This window comes from Brassica napus, unplaced genomic scaffold (genome assembly GCF_020379485.1).
Source record: "Brassica napus cultivar Da-Ae unplaced genomic scaffold, Da-Ae ScsIHWf_1545;HRSCAF=2147, whole genome shotgun sequence".
Taxonomy (NCBI): Eukaryota; Viridiplantae; Streptophyta; class Magnoliopsida; order Brassicales; family Brassicaceae; genus Brassica; species Brassica napus.
The window spans coordinates 1-23666 of record NW_026014963.1 but is presented as its reverse complement, the minus strand read 5'-3'; the positions used below and the strand labels follow the sequence as shown (position 1 = coordinate 23666).

Below are 23666 nucleotides of genomic sequence, written 5' to 3'. Positions count from 1 at the left end.
CAGTTAGTATTATCAACACATGTTTCAACACGTTACGGATTCCTTATCAACAAATAAATGGTTGGTTTCTTGTGACACAAGTCAGATTTTAACAGAAAAAAAACTCAGGAAAAATATAGGATAACCCCAAAATAAACCAACAGCTTAAAAGAATGTATGATAATTGATAAATGTCGATCAACAAAACAAAAGCTTATGCTTTATTCAAATTCACTTGCAATAACACAACACAGATACTATTCACTTGGGTGCCATATAACGTGGTGACTAGTAAGTGGTAACAATAGTCAAAAATGAGGCTCACTCAAAAGTAACATTAGCCCTGTTCTTTTGAGGAACGCAGCGTTAGCGGCCAGCGTCAAAAATTATAGGTTACTTTTTCCTTAGGTATGTGGAGAGCAAGTCAACGACACCGGAAAATTAAACGCAGCGGCCATAAAAACAGCCGTAACAACCAATTCAGTTGACGCTGTTTTTTTCAGCGATCGGATAAACACCGGCAACATCCATAAAAGTAGCCGCTGCGTTAATTATTTCTTCTCCTGTGATGGATGAAGAAGGAAATCATTAACAAATTTAATCGCTGACGCCAACCGCAGCGGCTTCAAAAAGAACAGGGCTATTATAAAATAAAATAGTTTCCGCTAAGATTGAGTTACCGCCTAGACCAGTTTTAAGCACCATGTTTATGTTTCCATCATTTGCAGGCACATTGAAGAGAAAACTGATGATAGTAGAGAACTCATTTCATATACAATCCTTTTTCTGCATTTTTATTGTTCTCAAGTTTCACTATAAAAATCAAATTCTTACATTGCCAGTGATTACAAACTGCAAAACAAAATACAGCAAAACAATAGAACAAGAAGCCACTCACTTGTAATAAATTCCAAACCAAAACACGACAGCTTCTCCTAGTTAGTTCACAGTTGCTGTTAAGTCTGTGTCTCCTCTTTGAATGTATTTGATATCTCCATTGATTTGAAGTCAGCAACCAAGTCTGCTTCTTCTTTCTTCTGTAATCAAAGACATTAGAAAGAAAGGCCATGTCCCTCATGAGAATAACATACATACAACGAGAAAAGGATTCTTAAAAGATCTAAAGAGGAGAGAGATAAGTACCTTTATCTGAACCGGATGTAACCTTAGCTTCTTCTGAACCAAAACCTTCTCTCTGTTTTCATAAAAATCGAAATCATCTAATATAGATGTCTTTGCTGCATAGTTCTTGAAGATGTCCAACACTTCATTCCCTTGTGGCAACCTCACCTATACATGAAAGTAAAACACAATGAGATGAGTTCTTCTTGATCCACTAATAGATTGTTTTCTACCTCTTGTGTGTCTCTACTATTTGTTACAGGCTTGCTCTCATTGTTCTCTAGTATTACATGGCGTAACTGCGGATTTGGAACATCTTTGATTATGTGCCACTTGACAGGAAAATAGCCAGTCCACTTATCTTTCTGCCAAAACTCCATGCTCTTCTCATAATCCACTCTCCCAGTCATCTCAGCTACACCACAAAACTGACCACTTGCATTCACCTGAGTACAAAAAAAAACCATCAGAGACCACCACCATATGTCTCAAAAATGAATAAATCATACTCTCTATATTTCATAGGTTTTTGGTGTTCAAAATATAAAATGTTTTGAGTTTTTTTATGCTAACTTTATTGAAAACTGCTAATACTAATTACATTTTATAGTTATTTATGATTGATTGCATCACTTTTTAATTTATTCTTTTAATGCTATGTTTAGATAAAAGTAATTTTATTAATTTTTATGTGTTTATGCATAACATCTTATAATATGAACCATAGAGATTACGCTGCATTACCGAGAAGAAGAGGAAGACCGGGCACGTTCCACCTTTCTCTGCAACCTTCTTTTGAGATTCTTGATATGCACTGTCTAACTTCTTGTTCCCATTGAGAGTACTAGACCAAACATTGTACTTGATGCTCTTGTGAATGTCGTCTTCGCTATATGATTTTATCACAAAGAACATTGCTTCTTCATACTTGGTCTGAAAGCTAGGGAGGTTATACTGATCCCTTTTGATCACATAACCTACACAGGACTCACATTCTCCTTCAGTACTATTAACATTATCTTTGTTTCTCGCTTTCACCTTCTCTGTTTCATTATGTATTGGGAGTGGAGCATAGCTGTTCTGTAATTCATATAACACCAACCAAACAACAAAGAAAAAGATCAGTCAAGTCTTCTCAGTATATGTGAAAGAGAGAAGAACAACAACAACAAAGGAAGAAAGATGTTACTTTTCGCGGTGTTTTAGGCCTATCTCCCATGCCATAGGAAGTCTTGCTCTTTGGGTAATAACTGCTATGGTTATGACTGGAAGAAGATGTGTTATGTTTCAAAGGTTGGTTACTTGAAGCTACACCATACACATACTTGTCTCCAATAGGGTCCCATAAATAGTTGGGCGATGAAACATCTCCATAGCCATATTGGTTCTGATAATATCCTTGAGCTGCATACATGGGTGAACGAAGAGCCTGACTTGACACACTACCCGTGGTTATAGGCATATAAGTGGGACTAGCATCATAAGATTGAAACCCTGGCATCATGTACATTAAAGATCCATCTTCCCCTTGCATAACCTTCAAATCAAGATCACGAAAATGATCAATTAAAAAGCTCGATTCATCGACTAAATTAATCCTTGATTCACAAGAAACTTATTAGTTACCGGGTACTGAACTTCTGTTCCATAACCATAGTATCCATTATCCTTTGCTTCTCCAACTGAACCATCAAGACCTGGATAGTAGAATCCATAGTAGCCACCATATGGACAAGGCAGGCCTTGATACGTCTCAAGAATTTCATAATATGGCTCTGATGGGCTCTTCTATACCACACAAAACCAAAACAAACAAGTACAAAAAGACATATAATGTTAATTAACAGAGAGAGATAATGTTCTCAAGAGATTACACAAAAGAAGATAAAAAAATGTTTTACCATGGAAGTGGTGGAGGCAGTGACCTTGGCAAGAGGATCTACTTTAAGGCTCTTCACCATATCTTCAGTGACTGAAACATATAAACAAACGTTCTCTCAGAAATCTTCCAAGAAACCAATCAAAAGACAGAATATATGTAAGTATACAAAATATATGTAAGTATAGAACAGACACAAACATTAGCAACGTGAGCAGATGTCTGAATACTTAGTCGTACTGAAAAAAAGCTTACTACTAGACGTGAACGATATATATACTTTTTTTTTATTTTCTTCTTTTTAAAGATAAGACTGTTGAGTCTAATCACAAGAAACAGAGCACTAAACACACATATTATATATATACAAAGAATTCAGATAAAGGTCAAGCGCAAAAGTTAAAAAACTCATAAGATTATAAGAACAACATAGCTTCACACGTGTGTGTGTGTATGTGTGAAAGAAATGATGGGATAATCTTTTTTACCTGAAAACAAAGTACAGATACGGAACAGAGAAAAACAGAGATATGGTGAGTTATAGAGAGAAGGGTAGTGGTAGATGAAGAAGAAATAAGAACAGAGAGGTCTTTTTTTCCTTTTTTCTCTATTTTTTTTTAATTTCTTTGTTCTCTTCTTATTTATTTTAGTTGGAATATATGGTTAAAATTAAAACAAAGAGGTTGGGAAGAGGTACAGATGGATGGTCAAGAATTGTTCATGTCATGGAATTTGAGAACACTGGCCGTTCGATTAGGCTATAGACGAAGTTAAAACATGATTTATTGCCAACTTTTCTATATGGAATCTAGGGTATTCTTATTACGCAACTCTCTTCAAAGTGCTCTTTCTAAAATAAATAATTACAAAGTGCTCTTCAAAAGGTTATAAAAAAGAAATAAATAAGAATATTAATTTGGCATTAGCTAACACAATTAATTTAATTATCTTCCCATATGAATATATATTCTATGGAAAAAAAGTTAGGACCAATTCTCATGGTCGGGAAAATGATAAAATGCATAGAATATGGTTTTGGAAAAAAAAGAAGAGAAAGAATATAATATTAGATAGTTGGTGGATTTTTTCAAAAAAAAAAGAATATAATATTAGATAGTTGAAAACAATGGATTTGACACTGTCTCTCTCTCGGTCTCTCCATATATCTTCCAATCCGAGCGATACCACCACAAATAAGATTTTTTTTTTTTTTGTAACTTAAGATTATTATTAGAGACAATGTGTGGAATATCTCCTATTAAAGTTTAAATTAGCTAAATGTCCATAATTATGAATAATTCAAAAAAGAGTAACTTTTTGATACTGTGTGGACGAAAATGCCCTTATATTTTGTCGAAAACAAGTAATTTTAGATCTATCAGCTAAATATTTACATAGCGGGTAACAATGTACATACAACCTAACATATCCGCTAATAATTTCAGTATCATCTAACAATCTATGTATCAAACAAATGTATCGACTAACAAATCATATATCAATTAATGAAACTATTAACAATTAATTAGTTATCTACTCCCTCTGTTTTTAAAAGATGCATATTCTAAACTTTTCACATATATTAAAAAAACTCATTAAATATGCATTGTTTTTTGTGAATAACAATTTTCCATAACTTTTAGCCAATAGAAATTCCATAAACACCATTAATTTTTTTGAAACTTACAATTTTTCATAAAATCATACATTGAAAAGGTAAAAAATATATCTTTTTGAAACAATTTTTTTTCCATAACATACATCATTTAGGAACGGAGGGAGTATTAAATAGCTCCAAATCTATTTGTAACAGCTAACACTTCATGTATCGATTAAAAATCCATTAAAATCTAAATAATAGCAGGTAAGTAATAAAATACCTACTAACGTATATATTATCAAAAAGTTGATTGTGATTCAAAATTGGAAAAATTAGAATTGGGGTGAGATAATAAGATTAACATTATGGGTGTCAAAAGAATCAAAATAAAAAAATAAAGATTTGTGTTGAATTAGAAGATGATTTGAAGAATTTGTACGAGAGATAAAGAGATTAGAACACATAAAAAAGAGAAGATAGAGAGATAGAGATAACAGTATTATAGTCACTAAAAATATTTAAAAAAACAAAGTTATATGTCAAATTACATGAGTTTCTGAGTGCATCTACGCCAATTATTCTTCAAAAAGATACTACAAATAATAAAAAAATCACAAAAATGCTTCACTTTTTCCGTTCACGAAATCGTATATTTATATTCATAAACTTCTTGCATTCTTTTGGAAAAATTTTATGTTTGCCACTTTATAATACCAATTTTCATCTTTACCACAACAAAAACTTTTTTTTCAAAAATCTTCTTCATTGCAAAAGACTTTTATACCCTTGTTATCTATATATATAATAAATTATTATTTAAATAAATAAAAAATATATAAAAAATAACAATTTCTTTTTTATGTTTTCAAGTTATACTTTTTCAAATTCGGACTACTTTATAAATTTATAAATTTTCTTTTTTGATTTTTTTTCTGAAATCTTTTAAAAAAATTTTAAAATTTTTTTTTAAAATTTCTTTTTGAAAATCAAAAATTATTTTTGAAACTATTTTTTTTAAAAATTATATGTTTAAGTATTTCTTTATATATTTATTAGAATCCTAAATTTCACATTACAAAAACTCTACCCTACCTCTCAACTGTAAATCCTAAGTCTAAATTAGTTAACTCTAGGAATATAAGTGTTTTTTATCCTTTGTTAAAAGTGAAAGTGAAAATAATTAGTGTAAACATGAAAAGTGGTACTATGAATGTGATATTGTGGTAATTTTTCCGTTCTTTTTGGTACTTCATAATTATGTATATGATTAATTCTTAAATTTTTTTTGTGTAAGCAAATTTTAATATAATCTTCAATGATAAAATATGAACAAACATAGTGCTGTCAAAAAAGAAAAACATAGTATATTTGGAGAAATTTCAGATTTGTAATAACTCTTTTGATATATTTATCAACGGTATGCAGATTAAAACATAAAAATTGACAAACGGTATGTAGTATATAGATTCTTCCTTTGCCTATATTTTACTTAGTTATGTATCATCCTTTGAATGAAATTAGTTATGTATCATCGATGTTTACAAACAAAATATGAAGAATTCATATACGCAACAATTGTTGTTTGGATTTTTTTGAAGAATGTCATTCAAAGATTGTAGATCAAGATCTCTTGCCTTTGGTGTGGTTCCATTATTGCAAGCTTCATTTTCTTTTGTATCATTAGGTGTCAACTGGCCCATTCGTATACATGACTGTCTCCATTCAATATTTGATACGCTCCCCACCAAAATCCAGAACCATTTCATTATTATCATTTAAAATAGTGTCCACAAAATAGGTGGATATCACAATTCACAACTCCCTAAGATTTACCACCCCTACAACTTCAAGAATGAACTCCTAACTTCTCTTCGGTTGATTGCGACTAAAATAAGTAAATTTTGCGTCACCTTACATTACTTATTTTAGAAAATAAAAAGTGTCATATCCATTAGTATTATATCCGAAGCAGATATTGTTTCATGATCAAGCAAATATTTGTCAAACATCGCATAAGAAGCCAAATAAATAAAAATCTTATGAAACTATTTAAATACAATAATTCAAATCCATGGAGCGCAATAGAGTTACACGGCGCCACGTTTTGTATTTGCCGTGGCCTAAACGTGTCTGCTTCACACCTATATGATTTTGTATGTATGTATTGATTGAGTTTCTGTCTTTATATGTGATTGATTACGTATAAATACCAAGTTAATAAGATTGCATATGGAAATTGACCAATAAATATAAATAGCTTTGATCAATAAAAAAATAGCTGTGATAGATTATCTTCGTTGATTATGACTTCATCAGTATAGATTTATATTTAACTTTGTTGTTATTCCTGTAAGTTTTTATAAACTGAAGACTATCCCTTATATATTAAATGAGAAGCATTGTAATAAATGCATTCACACTATAATAGACACGTTGCAGTCTCACAATGATTTGATAATAAATATGCTAACGCATTCACACTATATTCATAAATGTGTTCACACTATATACTTTGTATTTTTTTAATATAAAACTCATATGCATGGTTTCAATAAAACTTTAGATTTTTCGGTTCGAATCAAAACAAATAACGAATCAAAAGCTAAACTATATATATATTATTTTTATTGTTCACCGATAAAGTTGGGCAAAATATTTATAAGTTTTGATTCAATTCGTTATCCGTTTTGAATTGAACAAAAAAATATGGATATCCGTAAGTCTACGAAGCAAATAAATTACTAAAATACAATTAAAAAAAGCAAATCACAAATACCAATATTTTTAGGAGCAATTATCAAATCTGATCTATTATTTGCATATATATACATATATGTACAGAATTATATATATATATATATATATATATATATATGTTATATATATCATAGTTTATATAAGTTTTACAATATTTTTATGAATTAAATCTATTATATTAGGTATTCAAAATTTAAAAAGTAAATAATATTTTATTTTGGTAATAAAATGTTATTGTTAATTTTTTCCATTATTTTTTAAACTTTATTTACGTATCAAATCGGATATTCTTTAAAATTCTAAATCATTTCGGATATCATAGTCACCGACTATCCAAGTGGCTAAAGATTGAATCGACATGAATGCCTCCAAATACTCGGATATTCGATCTATGTTCATCTCTATTTACGGATACAGTTGATTTTTTTTATATGAAAAAAATTCACTAATGTCAAGGCCTTTTTAATTTTTAATTAATTTTAATTTTATCTGTCATGTATTATTTAGAACAAAAATGTCATTAATATTAACAATATCTTTATATATTTGTCATTTATTTTTTATATACTTTTACATACACATACATGTGCACCTTGATGTGAGCACTTTATAAGTATTTACCACTACTGAGCTATCTATATTTTTTTTTTAAGTTGAAATATTTTTTTTCTTAATGCTTATTTCACTATCGACCAAATTGTAGTAAAATGATTAGTCTTAATAATTTTGTTTTCTTTTTTCTTGAACTATTATCCGTTTACAAACTATAATATGAAACCATTAGTTCAACATGACAATTATCTAAAATTTATAACATAAAAATAAATAAATAATAATAATTTTTTATTTTTACCGTAAAAACTAAAAAAACAAACATTCTAACAGAATAAACCAAAAAATAATTTAAAACTGAACTAATATCTAGATTAAACAGATTTAATGTGTTTTTATTAAAAATAACGAAACTAATAATCACATTCCGCGCAAGGCGCGGGTTATTACCTAGTGTTTTAGTAATCTCCAATCTTTTTTTTTTTTAAACAACAGTAATTTCCATTCTTAAGTCTTGAGATCAAAAGGTAGAGGCACTAAAAAAAGCGCAGAGAGAAAAGTATAATCATATGGGCTTAACGAAATACATTAGAATCAGTTTATGCTTAATGGGCCTACCAACTGATATTTAGAAAGGCCCGTTAAGCTCACAAAAAAAGAGTATCAAATCAAAATGGTTGGTAACAAGCGTAAGTTCGTTTGTGAGAAGAATAGCAGGGGATTCAAAGCTTTTCGAGAGTGGCTTTGAGATGAGGTTGAAGATGATTAGTGGTTGTACTCATATGAACCACGTAGGATAGCTTCCCATCAACCAATTCAAATCCTCTGCTTGTCTCCTTCACCTGTAAATCAAACACAAAGAAGAGCAAATCAACAAACTCAATTCAAAACATGAAGCTGTTTGTCGCAGAGAGGATCATGTCTTATAACCTTGGATGCGTTTCCAATAAGCTCACTGTTGAGTGTTATCGTTTGCTTATCGACATTGTAAGCTCCTTTCTGAAAATCAATTATAATCAGAAGATATATAAGTTTGTTTATTAGATGTAAGGGTAATTAGGTCTTTTACCTGGACCTCGACGAGACCTGAGCTCTGAGCTATAACGACTTCAATGGAACCGTCTGGCTTCGGACGAAAGTAACCGCTCTCTGCGTGCATCGGGTCTCCTGTTTCCAGCTTCCATGTCTTCTGCGTGTAAGCTATCACCGGCTATACAACAACAACAGTTCGATTTAAGAAGAAAGGTAATAAGACATAAAGTCAACGCAATTAGGAGACGATCGAATCGAGGAAAGGAAGGAGGAGAGAAATGATGGTTACCTTGCCGGAATGTGAGAAACGGATCTCTTCGCCGTAGCGGAAGGAAGGTATCGTTGGATATTCACCTTCGCCTTGCCCTCTCCATGTTCCCAATAGATACGATAACGGTGCCACGAAGGTATGTACCGGCGGCGTTTCCGTCGCCATTGGTCTCGTCGGTTTTTCTTGTTCTTGAATCTCTCTGATCTATGGACTCTAGTCCGAAGTGGAGTGTGGATCACACTCGCGTAAGCACCTGTTGTTTAGTTTATATGGTGGATACTAATCTGCTAAAGCAGGCCCGATTGTAAAATAGGCTTAGACATGGACTTAAACTAGTTTGATCATTAATAAATACAGTTTCCAGTTCGATCAGTTTAAAATTACACAAATTGATAAAATAATAGTTTTCAGAAACTTTTATGTACATATATGTTTTTACTAAAATTATAAATTAATAATTTATATATATATTTTTATATTAGCACAAACAAAAAACTGTAATGTTTATTTTATATTTACAATATAATTCATATATGTTTGTTTCTTAACGGTTCAATATATTTCGTATAGTATTTAGTAAAATAATATTTAAAAAAATAAATTTATGAAACATATTTCATATTCACAAAATAATATAATAAAAAATAATAATAATTTATTTTCTAAAATTTAATTAATATAAGTATATATGCAAAAATCTTTAAAATAACTTTTAAAAAAAAATAACTCTATAAATTAATAAAATGCTGTAGTCTCAATATTATTAATTTATAGATTTTTACTGTATATCACATCCTAAAACTTCAAATGTTAGTATACAAAAAAGTCAAATATTTTCTTAAACATCTTTTTATTTCTCCCTCTTAATTTATCAATTAAAATATTTTGACATTAGTTTTTCAGTTTTTTTGCTTATGATATCAAAAATATTTTTTATTATGACACAAAAAACTTATATTAAATCTATAACTTTTGAAAGTTTGGTATTATTTTTATGTATACCATTGTTACAAAATCAAAATATATTTAATAATCTTCTTAATTTCTAATGAATTTCATCAATGAAATTTTTTAAAGACGTAAATACTTTATTTTATCTAAGATATTAAAAATAAGGTTTGTTTTATTTATGACATAAATAATTCATATCCAATCTAAAACTATATAAGGTTGATGTAAATTCTGTATACCGAACTTTTTCAAATATTATTAACCTTAGCGATTCAAACTCAAACCAAAATTTTAGAAATCCAAGTCAGAACCTAATTTGATTACTGCTAAAAAATTGATGGGAATAAATCATTACATGACCATAAATTTGGGGGGGGGGGGGAAATGAAGAAAACAAAACCCTGATAGAAATCCAATTATGTTATTGTTAACTCCAGTACTAACAATAATATATTCTGAATATGATAGCATGAATATATATATATATACAGAAAAAGATGATAAAACTTTGGAAGTACAAATTGATAGAAAATTAAATGGCATAATTGGAGAAAAACAAATACAGAAAGGAAAGAGATAATCAAGGGGAGAACACAATTTTCCTTTGCCTTCAAATGTATTGAAGGGACCTTTTCCTCCCTCCACTTCTCCACTTTCTCTGGGAACACAGAAAATACTTTCTCTCCATCCATTTCTCTTCCTCTATTTTCTTAATTAATCAATGTCTCTTTTTTTTTCATAATATCCACCTTATCTCTTCGTTCCAAGACAACAATTCTCATGTTCCCACAAAAAAAAACTAGAATAATTCATTAGAAGTTTACCTTTTCCTGTAAAATTTGCTTCATCTCCATGGTTTCCCCAATCTTCAGACATGGAAGGTAAGTTGTTACAATCTCCCTGCCAATACATATACATACCTCCCTTGACGTGCAGACCAATCTTCTAGCTAGTTTCTTTTCAACAAGACATGAGGGATGCTTTTAATATTCGTCCATATATGGATGATTAAGGACTCAACTCCAATTGAGAAAGCTTTAATCTATATACATTGAAACAGGTTTCTCTGACCTGGAATACTTGTCTTACCTTATCTCTAGCAATGTTGTCGAAGCGCGGAAAGAAGCTTGACTCCTCTGAGGTAGGTACATGCGAGGCTGCCCTAAGTATAATGATATATGTATTTCCAACTGAAATGTTATTTTTCTATTTTCTTGTGCAGTCAAGTCATCATGTCTCATCCTTGGGGCCAAAAGAATCAGCTAATCTTACGGATTATCCACCGTTAAATATCATTCATCCAACTCCACAACCACGCAGAGAGATGCAGAAGCCATTGTTTGATCATAAAAAAATGGAAAATCTTATACAAACAGAGCCTACTGGGTCCAACAGTCACTACTGTCCTCTCCCCAGTAAAAAAGTCTCATCCTCCACAACCACACAAAGAGATGCAGAAGCCATTGTTCATCAATCTCCACAACCACGCAAAGAAATGCAAAAGCCATTGTTCGACCCCAAGAAGATGGAAAATCTTATAAAACCAGAGCCGACTGGGTTCAGTAATCACCACCGTCCTGTCCCCAGCCCAAAAATTCCATCCAGTACCACGCAAAGAGATGCAGCAACCATTGTTCATCAATCTCCACAACCACACAAAGAGATGCATAAGACATCGTTCGATCCCAAGAAGATGGACAATCTTACAAAACCAGAGCCCGCTGGGTTCAACAGTCACCACCGTCCTATGCCCAGTCCGAAAATCCCATCATCACCTGGTTCCAACATGACCGAGTCACAACTGGTCAATACATCAAACTCAAACACCAAACCAAACAACAATAGTAACAGCAGTAGCAACATGAGTTCAAGAAATAACAGCATCGAGAGCACTTCCTCTAACCCTTCTAAGCCACACACAGGTGGTGACATCAGGTGGGACGCTGTGAACATGTTGACCTCTAAAGGAGTCCAGCTCGGGATCAGCGATTTCCGCCTCCTGAAACGGCTCGGTTATGGAGACATTGGGAGTGTTTACCTAGTTGAGCTCAGAGGTACCAACACATTTTTTGCCATGAAAGTGATGGACAAGGCTTCCTTGGTTAGTAGGAACAAGCTGTTGCGAGCTCAAACAGAGAGAGAGATTTTATCTCAGCTTGATCACCCGTTCTTGCCCACATTATACTCCCATTTCGAGACTGATAAAGTCTATTGCCTGGTCATGGAGTTCTGCGGGGGTGGCAATCTCTATTCCTTGAGACAGAAGCAACCCAACAAATGGTTTACTGAAGACGCCGCAAGGTTAGTATATAAATTAAATTGATTGTGGGGTGGCCGGATGGGTGTTTGGGTATCCATTTGGTTTATTTCTGTTCAGGTTTTGTTTTTTGGTGCTAAAAACTTAAGCTCCGTTCGGTAGTTATAAATTTCGATTTAGGTTCATTGCGGGTTCGGTATAGGTTTGGGTATTTAATCAGTTTCGTTCGAGTTTGGTACTATTTTTTCAGACTAGATTCGGTTTGATTTTTCAGATCGGAATATTTTGCCCAGCTCTAGTTGGAAGACATAGGACTTACAGAATTTCATTGTTTGGTTCACAGATTGTTTGCTTCTGAAGTGCTATTGGCATTAGAGTATTTACACATGCTCGGAATCGTATACCGTGATTTGAAGCCAGAGAATGTTCTGGTCAGAGACGACGGGCACATCATGCTCTCAGACTTCGATCTCTCCCTCCGATGTTCTGTCAATCCAACTCTCGTCAACTCCTCCTCCGGCGGTGGAAGCGGTCGTCCCGTCGGATTCATCGAAGAGGAATCCACAGCCCAAGCGTCCACATTCTTCCCACGTATCTTGCAATCCACGAGAAAGAACCGTAAGGCCAAATCAGACTTCGGGCTATTCGTAAACGGATCAATGCCAGAGCTCATGGCAGAGCCAACAAACGTGAAATCAATGTCATTCGTGGGGACACACGAGTACTTAGCACCGGAGATCATCCGCGGAGAAGGACATGGAAGCGCCGTAGACTGGTGGACCTTAGGGATCTTCATCTACGAGCTTCTCTACGGATCGACACCTTTTAAAGGACAAGAGAATCGCGCGACGCTCCACAACGTGATCAAACAAGCGCTGAGATTCCCGGATCTCCCTCACGTGAGCTCAGCGGCGAGGGATCTCATCAAGGGACTGTTGGTTAAGGAGCCGCAGAAACGGATCGCTTATAAACGAGGCGCGACGGAGATCAAGCAGCATCCGTTCTTCGAAGGCGTGAATTGGGCGTTGATACGGAGCGCAACGCCGCCGCACATACCGGAACCGGTGGATTTCACGGCGTTCGCAAGTAAGGGAGATGGCGGGAAGAAGAGTAACACTAATCGCAATGATCCTGACTACAATGATTTTGAATACTTTTAGCAATTTATAATGACTATACATTATACACCTCCTTTCAAACATTTAATTTAATTATTACTCTTTTTGTTGTCTTTATTTATTTAGAGTTCAATATCAAGTGTATAAAAAACAAGAATTTAATTCCAACTATTTGTAATTTTGTATATATATCAAATCAAATGCATTCATTATAGTAATTGAGGGAAATTTTCTATTAAAAAAAGAGAAATTAGGATGTCTACCAACCATTTTTACGCTATTTTGCATACTGCCAAGAGACCACCTTTTCGACACTATTGACAATTTTGGAGGACACTGATATCCCTATGTCCGGGATGCCTAGACAAAAGCTATTTAAAAGATATCAAAAGATTTTTTTTACAGGAATTGTCGGTCCAAAATTACAATCCTTGCCATGTTTATGATTCTATATTGCAATTTTTTTCTTTCTTCCATCCCATCGTATCTTCACTGAAGATCTCTCAACATCTCTCTTCCCCCATCCTCTTTCCTCTCAAAAACACCTCCAATCTATGACAAACCTAAGATTTTCTAACTTGAGACCAAATGGAAGACGATGAACACTGAGCTCCACAACTTCTCATTCCGGAGAGAATTTTCGCCGTTCGTGAAGAAGAACGAATCAGAGTGAGGGTACCAAACTCTCTCTCCCTTAAATCGCTTTGTTCTTATTTGTTTAGAACATAGACCAGTTCCAAGATCGAATCGTCTACCTAAAGAACAATGCTGTAGATGGAGAATAACAACTCAGAAAGCCCACCTTGTCTGATCCTGGAGAGTTTCTTCTCTCTCGTTGATGAGCCTATCGGTGTTAGAGTGATGCCGTACAACAAACCTTTCGCAGTCAGGCAGATCCTCAGCACCACCGACGCCGACGAAGTTAAAACTCCAAATGATAAAGTGGAACCAAAAGATTAGAAAAAAATATTTACAAGTTACTCGACAATTACAAAAATATCTCAGTCCAAAAACTATTTGAATCCATGCTAAATATTTTCGTAACCGTCTACAAAAACGGACATCATCCGCAACTAAAAATACAATATTTTGCTTAGTTGGATAAACAATGAAAACCACATGCACAAGCAGATTGTTAAAACTATTGTCCAACTAATATATTTTGTAATTGGCTTAACAAAATTGTTGTCCAGCTAATATTATATTTTACATATCTAATATTTTTTATTGATAGCTAACATTACTTTTAGCTGAGCTTTGAAAGTTTTAACTGATAATAATACTTTTAAAATATATATTTTAGTTTTGTTGAAGATAATATATTCTTAAAAGGACCTGTATTTTTTAGCCGATTATGTATAAAAATGTAATTATTTACATGCACGACACGACACGACAAAATGTAATTAGTTACCATTGTCCGACTAATATAAATTGTAACTGGTTGTTGTCTAACTAATAATATTCTTACACATCTAACATTTCTCTTTGATAGTTAACATTATGTTTAACTGATCTTTGAAAGTTTTAACCGGATTATGTTTAACTAATTTTGTTGAAGATAATAATATATTGAAAAGGACATGTATTTTTTAGCCGATTATTAATTTATACATAATTATTTACGTTATCTACAGATGATATTTCTAATTGGAAGTTAAATTTCATATAACTAACATGTAACCATCATGTAATATATTAAGTCGTGTATGTAATTTTATATTGATATGCAATTTTTATATTTCATAGAGTTAATCAGAATAACAAGTAAATATGTGTTAGCAATGTAAATATGAAATTAGCCGTCTATTTTTCCAATAACAAGTAAATAATGTGTTAGCAGTATAAATATAAAGCTAGCTGTCAACATTTTGGTATTAGCCGCTGTTTTTTTTACATGATCTCTGTTTATATTTCCTCGATCTACCTCTTCTCTTTTTCACCCGGTCATTTCCATGTTCATGTTCAAGCAGTCGGATGAGTTTTGTTGGTACTGATGCAGTGGTGGCGACTATGAGCTTGTGGGCTTGTAAAAAGCGGTTACATCAGTTGTTTGGGATTGTGGTGATGAGTGGTTGGGTATGATTAAGTGATTATGTAAAGAAAGGAAACAGAGAAAAAAGTACAAAAACTTATGAGCTCATGAGTTTGTTTGGAACTCATATCTCCCCTGATTTTGTTTAGTTCATTGGCAAAGTAAAAAAGAAACAGAAGAAGAAAGTAGAGATAGAAGCCAACGATAATGAGAGAGAAAGAAATATAATTTTTTCTTAAGTTTATATATCGAACAAGATATGAGCCCGTTGCGTTGCAACGTTTTTTTTATGTTTTAATTTAATAAAAATCACAAAATAATAAATCATATTATTACAGTTTTATTATTGTTTTTTTGCATATATTGTTTGAGATTTATTTTATAATTTAAACCCGTTTTCAGTGGGGTGTTCAATCCGGATATCGGTTCGGTTTTCGGTTTGGTTTTTACGGTTTTTCGGTATTTAGGTTAGTAAAATATAACAACCATTCTAAATCCATATTTACTTCGGTTCGGTTTATATACCGTGGGTTTTCGGTTTATTCGGTTTTATACCAAAACATAATTATTTATTTTGGGATCATATTATATAAATTTTAGAGTCATATTGCCATCCAGTAATTTATTAAAAAAATATTATATTTTCAAATAAAAGAACAAAAAAAAAATGCGTATAACTTTAGATGAAATAATCAAATCTAGAATTAAAATCAAAGCTCGGAATTTTGAAAATAAAAATAAAAAACAAAAGAGAAGTATGAAAGAAAAGTTTTTCCACTCTTCCATATTTAGTGTTCATCAAAGTCATGCTTCTTCGAGTGAAACTCTGTTCGTTTATAAATAAGAAAAAAGTTGTGAAGAATTTTTTCTAGTTATTATCCATCAAATTTATAACTTTTGCTTCAATTTAATCAATGCTAAAAGAAAGCAAAATGATTAAAAGAAAGAGACAATGTGTGGAATATCCCCAATTAAAGTCCAAATTTGCTGAATGCCCATAATTATGGATAACCCAAAAAGTAGTAACTTTTTGACACTGTGCGGACGAAAATACCCTTATGCTTTGTCGAAAACAAGTAACTCTAGATCTATCAGCTAAATATTTACATAGCAGGTAACAATCTACATACCAACTAACATATCCGCTAATAATTTCAGTATCATCTAACAATCTATGTATCAAACAAATGTATCGACTAACAAATCATATATCAGTTAATGAAACTATTAATAATTAATTAATTATCTATTAAATAGCTCCAAATCTATTTGTAACAGCTAACACTTCATGTATCGATTAAGAATCCATTAAAATCTAAATAATAACAGGTAAGTAATAAAATAACTACTAACGTATATATTATCTAAAAGTTGATTGTGATTCGAAATTGGAAATATTGGAATTGGGGTGAGATAATAAGATTAGCATTATGGGTGTCAAAAGAATCAGAATATAAAAATAAAGATTTGTGTTGAATTAGAAGATGATTTGAAGAATTTGTACGAGAGATAAAGAGATTAGAACACATAAAAGAGAGAAGAGAGAGAGATAGAGATAAGAGTATTATAGTCACTAAAAAAATTAAAAAGAAACAAGGTTATATGGCAAATTACATGGGTTTCTGGGTGCATCTACGCCAATTACTCTAAAAGAAAAGACTAAGAAAATAAGAAGCCTCAGTTGCGATGAATTTTTATTTAATTATATTTTAAGTGTTTTTCAAATTAGGATTCTTTATTACTATAAAAAATATGGTAATAATTATTAACAAAAGAATAACTTATATAACAAATCGATTTTCATGTGACGTTATAAAATATGTACATATTTATATGTTTCTACTTTTGATCGGTTTTGTTCGGTTTATTCGGTTTAATCGGTTATAAACCAAACCATATCCAAATCCTACGGTTTTTATAAAATCATATCCATTCGATTTATATGATATATATCAAAACCACACTATATTGTCTATTTTGGTTTGGTTTGGTTTGGTTTTACCATATTGGACATGCCACTTTTTACACATAAGTTCAATTTAATATTTGTATTTTATAATCATGGTGTATAGATGAATTGTTATAAACTTTGTACTTCGGATTAGAGAAAATACTATACCGAAACATTTAAATTGAACACAACCCAGAAAAAGAAATTGAATGAAAATTAAAAAGAAATGAAAGTCAAATACACCAATCGAGTTAATGACAACATTATACATGTTCTTATGTACTAATTTAAAGTTTTATTAAATATGTCTTTAAAATTTTATTTTGCTAGGATTTTTTTAAAAAGGAAAACATTCTATTTACAATTTTGTTTAAAATTTTAGAAAAGGAAAATTATTGTAATATAACCTATTACAATTATCTTCTCTTTAAAATTTCGGAAAAAAATAAAACTGCGATCAAATAATTATTTTTAGTTATTAATAAATATTTTTAAAATTACTATTTTAACAATTCGTATCAATACTAATTTTACACTTCTTTTGTTAATTAAATACTTTTTATTATCATGTTCATCATTAAATACTCTCTTAAAAATATTATCAAATAAATTTGTACGATTCTCTTTTGGTTAGGACTTAAAAATATGATACAAATTTCTTTTGTTTAGAATTTTTATTTATAAAAAGGAAAATAGTTATCAAATATTCTTTTACAGTTTTTTTTAGGATTTTAGAAAAAGAAATTAATATTACATAATCTTTTATAATTATATTTTGAATAGGATTTAGAAAAATAAAAATTTTATCAAATAATTATTTCCAGTTAATATCAACTGTTTTTAAAGGTTGCCATTTTCAAAATTAATTTTTACTATCTTATTATATATATCTTTAATCAATATATATTTAAACACATGTCACAATATTAGAAGGAAAATTAGTATCAAATAATCTTTTGCAATTATATTTTGATTAGGATTCTGAAAAAAGAAAATTACTATTAAGTAATATTTATAGTTCTTTTTAATAAAATTTGTTATTGTTAATATCTTAGTATATATATTTTTAATTATGAGATAGATTAATATATATTTTTAATTATGAAATAGATTAACACATGTCAAAATCTTAAATATATAATTGTCATGTGTCGTGATCATGTTAGTTAGCAATTTTGAAGAACCAAACTTTATATAATAAAATGGCTGAATTTGCTCTGACAAAATCTTCACAGAATCTTTGAGAGATCTTCATGCTAGCTACAAACCTACAATTTTAAACCAGAAGAAACCTTTGCCAGGGCTTTGGAGGTAATTTTGTATGTTCTCACACCATAATAACATCTAATTTTTTTTCACTGTTTTTAGTATTTTCCTAGTATCATTATCTTTTATTGGGTTTCAGCAAATTATCCCTTAAAAACATGTATTTAATTCCACCTATCCACCATCTTTAATTTTGTGTATATATCAAATCAAAAACATATAAACAACTAAATTGTTTCTTTTTTTTTTGTCACTAACAAATAATTTTGTATTTTTTGCATGAAAAAAACTGTTATTTAATTACTAAAATAAATAAATAAAATCACAAACTCTTTATTAAATTTAAAATATTTAAATTTGTGTTAACCATGATAATTTAGATATTGTTTTTTCTTATGGCGCCAAGGCTTAAACACTGTTGAATATATATAGCTGGGCCGGACATGAAATATACTTTGTTAGAGAAATAAAGAAAAATGGAAATAAAAGGAAGATGAATCTAACGGTTGAGATTTAGTAGTAAAGTCATCGAAGGACAACTGGATCCAGGTCAAAGATGTTAGGCTACCGACTTTAGACTCTTAATCTTAACCGTTGGAATCAACTTGATTAATATATCCACCGTCGATTGCTTTTGTGCCTCTCATCTATAAATAAAGATTTCCTCTTTGAGAATTCTTATCTCCCACGGTAGCCTCTCCTCTCGACGCGTAATCGCGGGTGATATTCTTCTGAACGCGTCTCTTGTCTTTTGTTTTCTGCCTTACGTGTTTCGTCCTCTTGTTTTGTGTTATCTACGTCGTCTCGCAGGAGGATGTTTCAACGCGATTTCTTGGACCGATCATCGCTAGGGTTTTTACCTAGTTTGGATAGGTTTGGTTTCTAGATTTCATCGGTGGACCTTTTTGTTCCATGTGATCTGCTTGTCGTCTTGTTGTTTTAGATTGTGGAGGATGCTTTCTTTGATGATCGATGATGGCGTTTAGGCTTGATCGCTCTTCAAGGGTTTTCTCTTTTGGCGGTTTAGCAAGGCTTCTCTCCTTTTCCTTTTCTTTTTTTTCAAAAAAATCTTCTTACAACAGAAGGCGGTCCTGTGTTAAAGCAAAACCATGTTATTTCGTGTTGATATAGAACATGGAGGCTCTAAGAGAGAAGCAATCGGGACAGCTCTGAATAGGTTTCTCTGTTTTCTCATGCTTTACTTGTTTCCCCCATGAGAATTACTCTCTCCTTCGTTATAGGTGTGTGTCGAGGAGGATGATCTTCTATCTTAGACCGTGGAAGGGAACAATGTTTTGCGTATGATCTCGAGTTCTTGGTTATACCCTTTCCACCTACGGATTATATCTTTTGTTGAGTATTGGTTATTGTGGAGAGGTATGATGTGTCCGTGTTTTCCAGATCAGTGTACACGTATTCAGATGAAAGACTGATGGTAACAGATGTGATTCGATCATCGTTGCCGCTTCTAAGTTTTCACGTTTTTATAGGTTTGTTTTCTAGATCAGCCTTTTTTTTGTTTCATGTGATCTACTTCACGCGCTTTCTCCAGGGCTTCTGTCTTTTTCCTATTTCTTAAATTCCTTACTACACAAGCTGGGTCCTTTTTTTTTCCCTTTCTTAAGCGAAACATGTTTTTGGTTTTGGTATAGAACATCAAGGCTCCAAGAGAGAAAGGCAATCTGGATGGCTCCTGATGAATCTTCTTCCCGGTTTTAGGTTTCTCTAATTTCTCTTTGCTAAAAGGATGATTTGTTACCTTTCTGGCAGATTCTTGTTACCCTTGTATTCAGTGTTTCTATGTTACTTGACTTTAGTTTCTATCTTAAACAATAAGGATGACTTGGTTTGGAGCGTCTACGAGAAACAATTCGTTTTGTGGAAGGGAATATGATGGTTTGCGTATGATTCCTAGTTCTTGGTTAAATCTTTTTAGCCTATGGATTACTTTTGTTGCTACTGTGGGGAGGTATGATGTGTCCTCTGTCTTTTTTTACAGATCTGCTTTAACTAATCAATTCACGTTGTTCTTCTGCGGTCTACACACATTCAGATGAAAGATGGATCATAACAGTTGGGTTTGTCCTTCTTTTGCTGTTTCCAAGATGGATTACTTCACTCTGTCTATTAAAGTAGTCTTAAAGATTGTCAGTTCTATCAATTATTCAGCTTGTATAGATTTTGAAATGTTTTTGAGGAAAGCAGAAAGCAGGACTACTAATTGTTTCCCGGCAGGACTACTAATTGTTCCTACTTCCTCCTAACCACAGTTACTTATCTTCTATATAAGAGTTTACATCGGTGGCTTTTCTGTTCATTCAATCTACTTCTCGTTGTTTTAGATTGTGGAGGATGCTTGCTTTGGTCGATGATGATATTGTTAGGGTTGATCCTCTTTCACGCGTGTAGAAGGGCATATGTCTTTTCTTTTTTTCCTACTTTTAATTTCCTCGTCATTGAAGCCGGTCTTTTCTCCTGTCTTCACCGAAGCATGTTTTCTCGTTTTGATTTAGAACATGGAGGCTCCAAGAGAGAAAAGCAATGGCGGTGACTCTGATCTACCTTCTTTCCCGTTTTGATTTACTTGCTTCGTTGGATGGCTCTTGATCTATACAGTCTTCTCTATGACTTTTCCCTCTTTTTGGTTACTATAAAGATGCGATCAAGCTTCCTTCGCCCTTTTTTGATTTTACAGTCTGTGCATCTATTCTATGGACTGAATGCAAATCACTTCTGCTCAAGATGGTAGCCTCTCCTTTCTCTTTGAATTCAGTTTATTTTGGATGACTCTGTTTCGACCTGTTCGTGCATAGTCTCCTGTATCAGTACATCCAGGGCTGTTTCAGGCGTCCACATGTTTGATGGTTATCTCCCAGCTCTTTGATGGCTACATCAGGGAACCGTTAATGGTTACGCATTCTTTCTATCCTTGTTTTTTTTATTTCATACATTACTATTTTTGTCTCCGGGGTTTTTGTTGTTGAGTTTGTTAGCATGTCTTGGGAGTGGTCTACTTTCTCCACGACATCAACATTGAAGGTTCTTCTGATTTTTTGCTCCTCCTTTTTTATATGGAAACGTTTTGTTTTGGACAGTGATCTTTGGCAGTCTTAAAGCGATCTCTTGGACAGATCAACGTTCCTACGCCAGTTCGTTTACTTTTCACGGATTGTTTGTTTATTCAAGCGTTCAGTTTCGAGATTCCATCGGTTAGCTTTTTTTGTGGAAGATGTTCTGATTGATCGGTGTTTCTCTACGCTACGTCTTCAGGGTCTTTCTCTCATCTATTTCCGAGGTTTGGTTTCTTCTAGATTGCATCCGTGGCCTTTTTTGTTACACGTGATCTACTCTCGTTTTGTTGTTTTAGCTTGTGGAGGGTGCTTGCTTTGCCCGTGATGGCTGTTTTGGTTTGTTCCAGCGCGTTGGCAGTTTATCAGGGCTTCTGTCTTGTTACTTTTTACTATTTTTGATTTCCTTTTTACACTAGCCGGTTTGTCTTTACTACCTTAAGCGAAACATGTTTTTCTTCGTTTTGGTAGAGAACATGGAGGTGCAATGGGATGTCTCTGAGGATCATGATCAATCTTCTTTCCTCGGTTTAGGTTTCTCTGTTTTCTCGTGCTATATTTATTTTATTTCCGTGAATTGCTCTCTCTTTCTCAGTAATATGAAGGATATTACTATGTACTCAACGAGAAAGAAATTGATTTGTGGAAGGAATGATGGTTTGGAGTTCTTGGTTACACCCTTCTTTCCTACTGGTTATTTTATTTAGTGGTTGGTTATTGTGGGAAGTTTTTATTTGTCTTCTTGTGTTTCCAGATCTGGTTTCACAAATCAATTTACCCTACAGACATTCAGATGAAATCTTGATCATAACATAAGGGTTTGCTCTTCTTTTTTCTATTTGTCTATTATTAAGTAGTCTAGTCTGTTAGTTTCTACCTGTTTGTCTAGTCTCCTCTATCAGTACATCCAGGCGTGTTTCAAGCTTTGTGCATGGTTGTCTTGTCAAGGATGAATGTGGAGCTTCTAGTGTTTTATGGATTCAGGTGTCGTGAACTATGAAGGTCAGAAACTTCGTGTCTTGATTCTCTAGATGTACTTTTCTAGAGGTGGTTACCGTATCTTGTGGTTTCTAAGATTGTGTGTTCCCAGATTTTCAACTCATCAACCACTCCACCCTACCCAATGTGGCCCAATGAATGGATTTTGTTGGGAAGATAGATGATGTCTCTTTTGTGTGTTTATTGCGTGTTCCAGATATTCTACCGAGTATACACCCATTTAGATGGAAGATGGTTATTTGTGAATGGGTTTGTTCTTATTACTACTCCTTTCTGGCTCGATTTGTTTTCCCAATACTGCACAGTAGTTGCTAATTGTTTTCAACTATTCTACCGGCCTTTTACAGTAGCATGCGTGTAATATCTTACGGATCTTTTGCCTTACTAAGAGCATCCGCAATGGGAATCCTTAAGGGGAAGTCCTTAGGAAAAAAAAAAAAAATAATTAAATAATCGGTAGACCCCACCAAAAGCTAAGGATTCAATTCTTAAAATTCCTAAATAAGGACTCTTTCTTAGTGAATCCTTGCACTATTTGCGGGTCCCGACGACATGTGGCGACCCGCAATTAGTTGATATTTATTTTTTTATTTAAAAAAGAAAAATAAAATAATAATACTTAAAAAAATCAAAATAACACTTTTTCTAAGGACTCCCCTTAGAGTAACACCATTGCGGGTGCTCTAAAGGGCACATGTCTTTTCTTTATTTTTTCCTACTTTTAATTTCCTTATCACAGAAGGCCGGTTTTTTCCTCCTGTCTTCACCACAAACATGTTTTTTTTTTTCGTTTTGATATAGAAGATGGAGGCTCCAAGAGAGAAAAAGC

The 23666-nt window shown here is 32.6% G+C and overlaps 3 protein-coding genes and 1 long non-coding RNA gene across 14 annotated transcripts; 2 read left to right on the top strand and 2 right to left on the bottom strand.

Annotated features, from left to right (window-relative positions):
- Positions 1–144: 144 nt before the first annotated feature.
- Positions 145–3637, bottom strand: LOC125597831 (YTH domain-containing protein ECT2-like). 6 transcript variants are annotated; one of them, XR_007331984.1, is made up of 9 exons: positions 3469–3637; positions 3003–3073; positions 2728–2889; positions 2291–2638; positions 1846–2181; positions 1335–1547; positions 1123–1269; positions 878–1016; positions 145–542 (listed from the first exon to the last, which is right to left on the bottom strand). XR_007331984.1 is itself a non-coding variant. In XM_048772347.1 (8 exons), exons 2-8 carry the CDS (start codon positions 3060–3062, stop codon positions 936–938), a joined length of 1347 nt encoding a protein of 448 aa, XP_048628304.1. In that variant the 5' UTR covers positions 3063–3073; positions 3469–3636; the 3' UTR covers positions 729–935. The 6 variants fall into 6 exon arrangements, 5 of the variants coding, with proteins under 5 accessions (XP_048628304.1, XP_048628307.1, XP_048628305.1 ...); XM_048772347.1 differs by lacking the exon at positions 145–542 and having other exon boundaries at positions 729–1016; positions 3469–3636; XM_048772350.1 differs by lacking the exon at positions 145–542 and having other exon boundaries at positions 729–1016; positions 2728–2886; positions 3469–3588.
- Positions 3638–8433: 4796 nt separating this feature from the next.
- Positions 8434–9504, bottom strand: LOC125597833 (peroxynitrite isomerase Rv2717c-like). Its single transcript, XM_048772356.1, has 4 exons — positions 9211–9504; positions 8959–9099; positions 8820–8888; positions 8434–8731 (listed from the first exon to the last, which is right to left on the bottom strand). The coding sequence occupies exons 1-4, from the start codon at positions 9355–9357 to the stop codon at positions 8612–8614; spliced, it is 477 nt and encodes a 158-aa protein (XP_048628313.1). The 5' UTR covers positions 9358–9504; the 3' UTR covers positions 8434–8611.
- Positions 9505–9885: 381 nt separating this feature from the next.
- Positions 9886–13686, top strand: LOC125597832 (serine/threonine-protein kinase AGC1-7-like). Of its 4 annotated transcripts, XM_048772354.1 has the most exons (4): positions 9890–11024; positions 11204–11284; positions 11366–12444; positions 12744–13686. In XM_048772354.1, exons 2-4 carry the CDS (start codon positions 11246–11248, stop codon positions 13558–13560), a joined length of 1935 nt encoding a protein of 644 aa, XP_048628311.1. In that variant the 5' UTR covers positions 9890–11024; positions 11204–11245; the 3' UTR covers positions 13561–13686. The 4 variants fall into 4 exon arrangements, with proteins under 4 accessions (XP_048628309.1, XP_048628310.1, XP_048628312.1 ...); XM_048772352.1 differs by having other exon boundaries at positions 9886–11024; positions 11204–12444; XM_048772355.1 differs by having other exon boundaries at positions 9889–11284.
- A 5743-nt stretch (positions 13687–19429) lies between these two features.
- Positions 19430–23186, top strand: LOC125597823. 3 transcript variants are annotated; one of them, XR_007331981.1, is made up of 3 exons: positions 19430–20260; positions 20423–22840; positions 22929–23186. It is a non-coding gene; the product is annotated as an uncharacterized LOC125597823 (long non-coding RNA). The 3 variants fall into 3 exon arrangements; XR_007331979.1 differs by having other exon boundaries at positions 19432–20260; positions 20423–20672; positions 20770–23186; XR_007331980.1 differs by lacking the exon at positions 22929–23186 and having other exon boundaries at positions 19432–19947; positions 20012–20260; positions 20423–21010.
- The last annotated feature ends 480 nt before the right edge of the window (positions 23187–23666 follow it).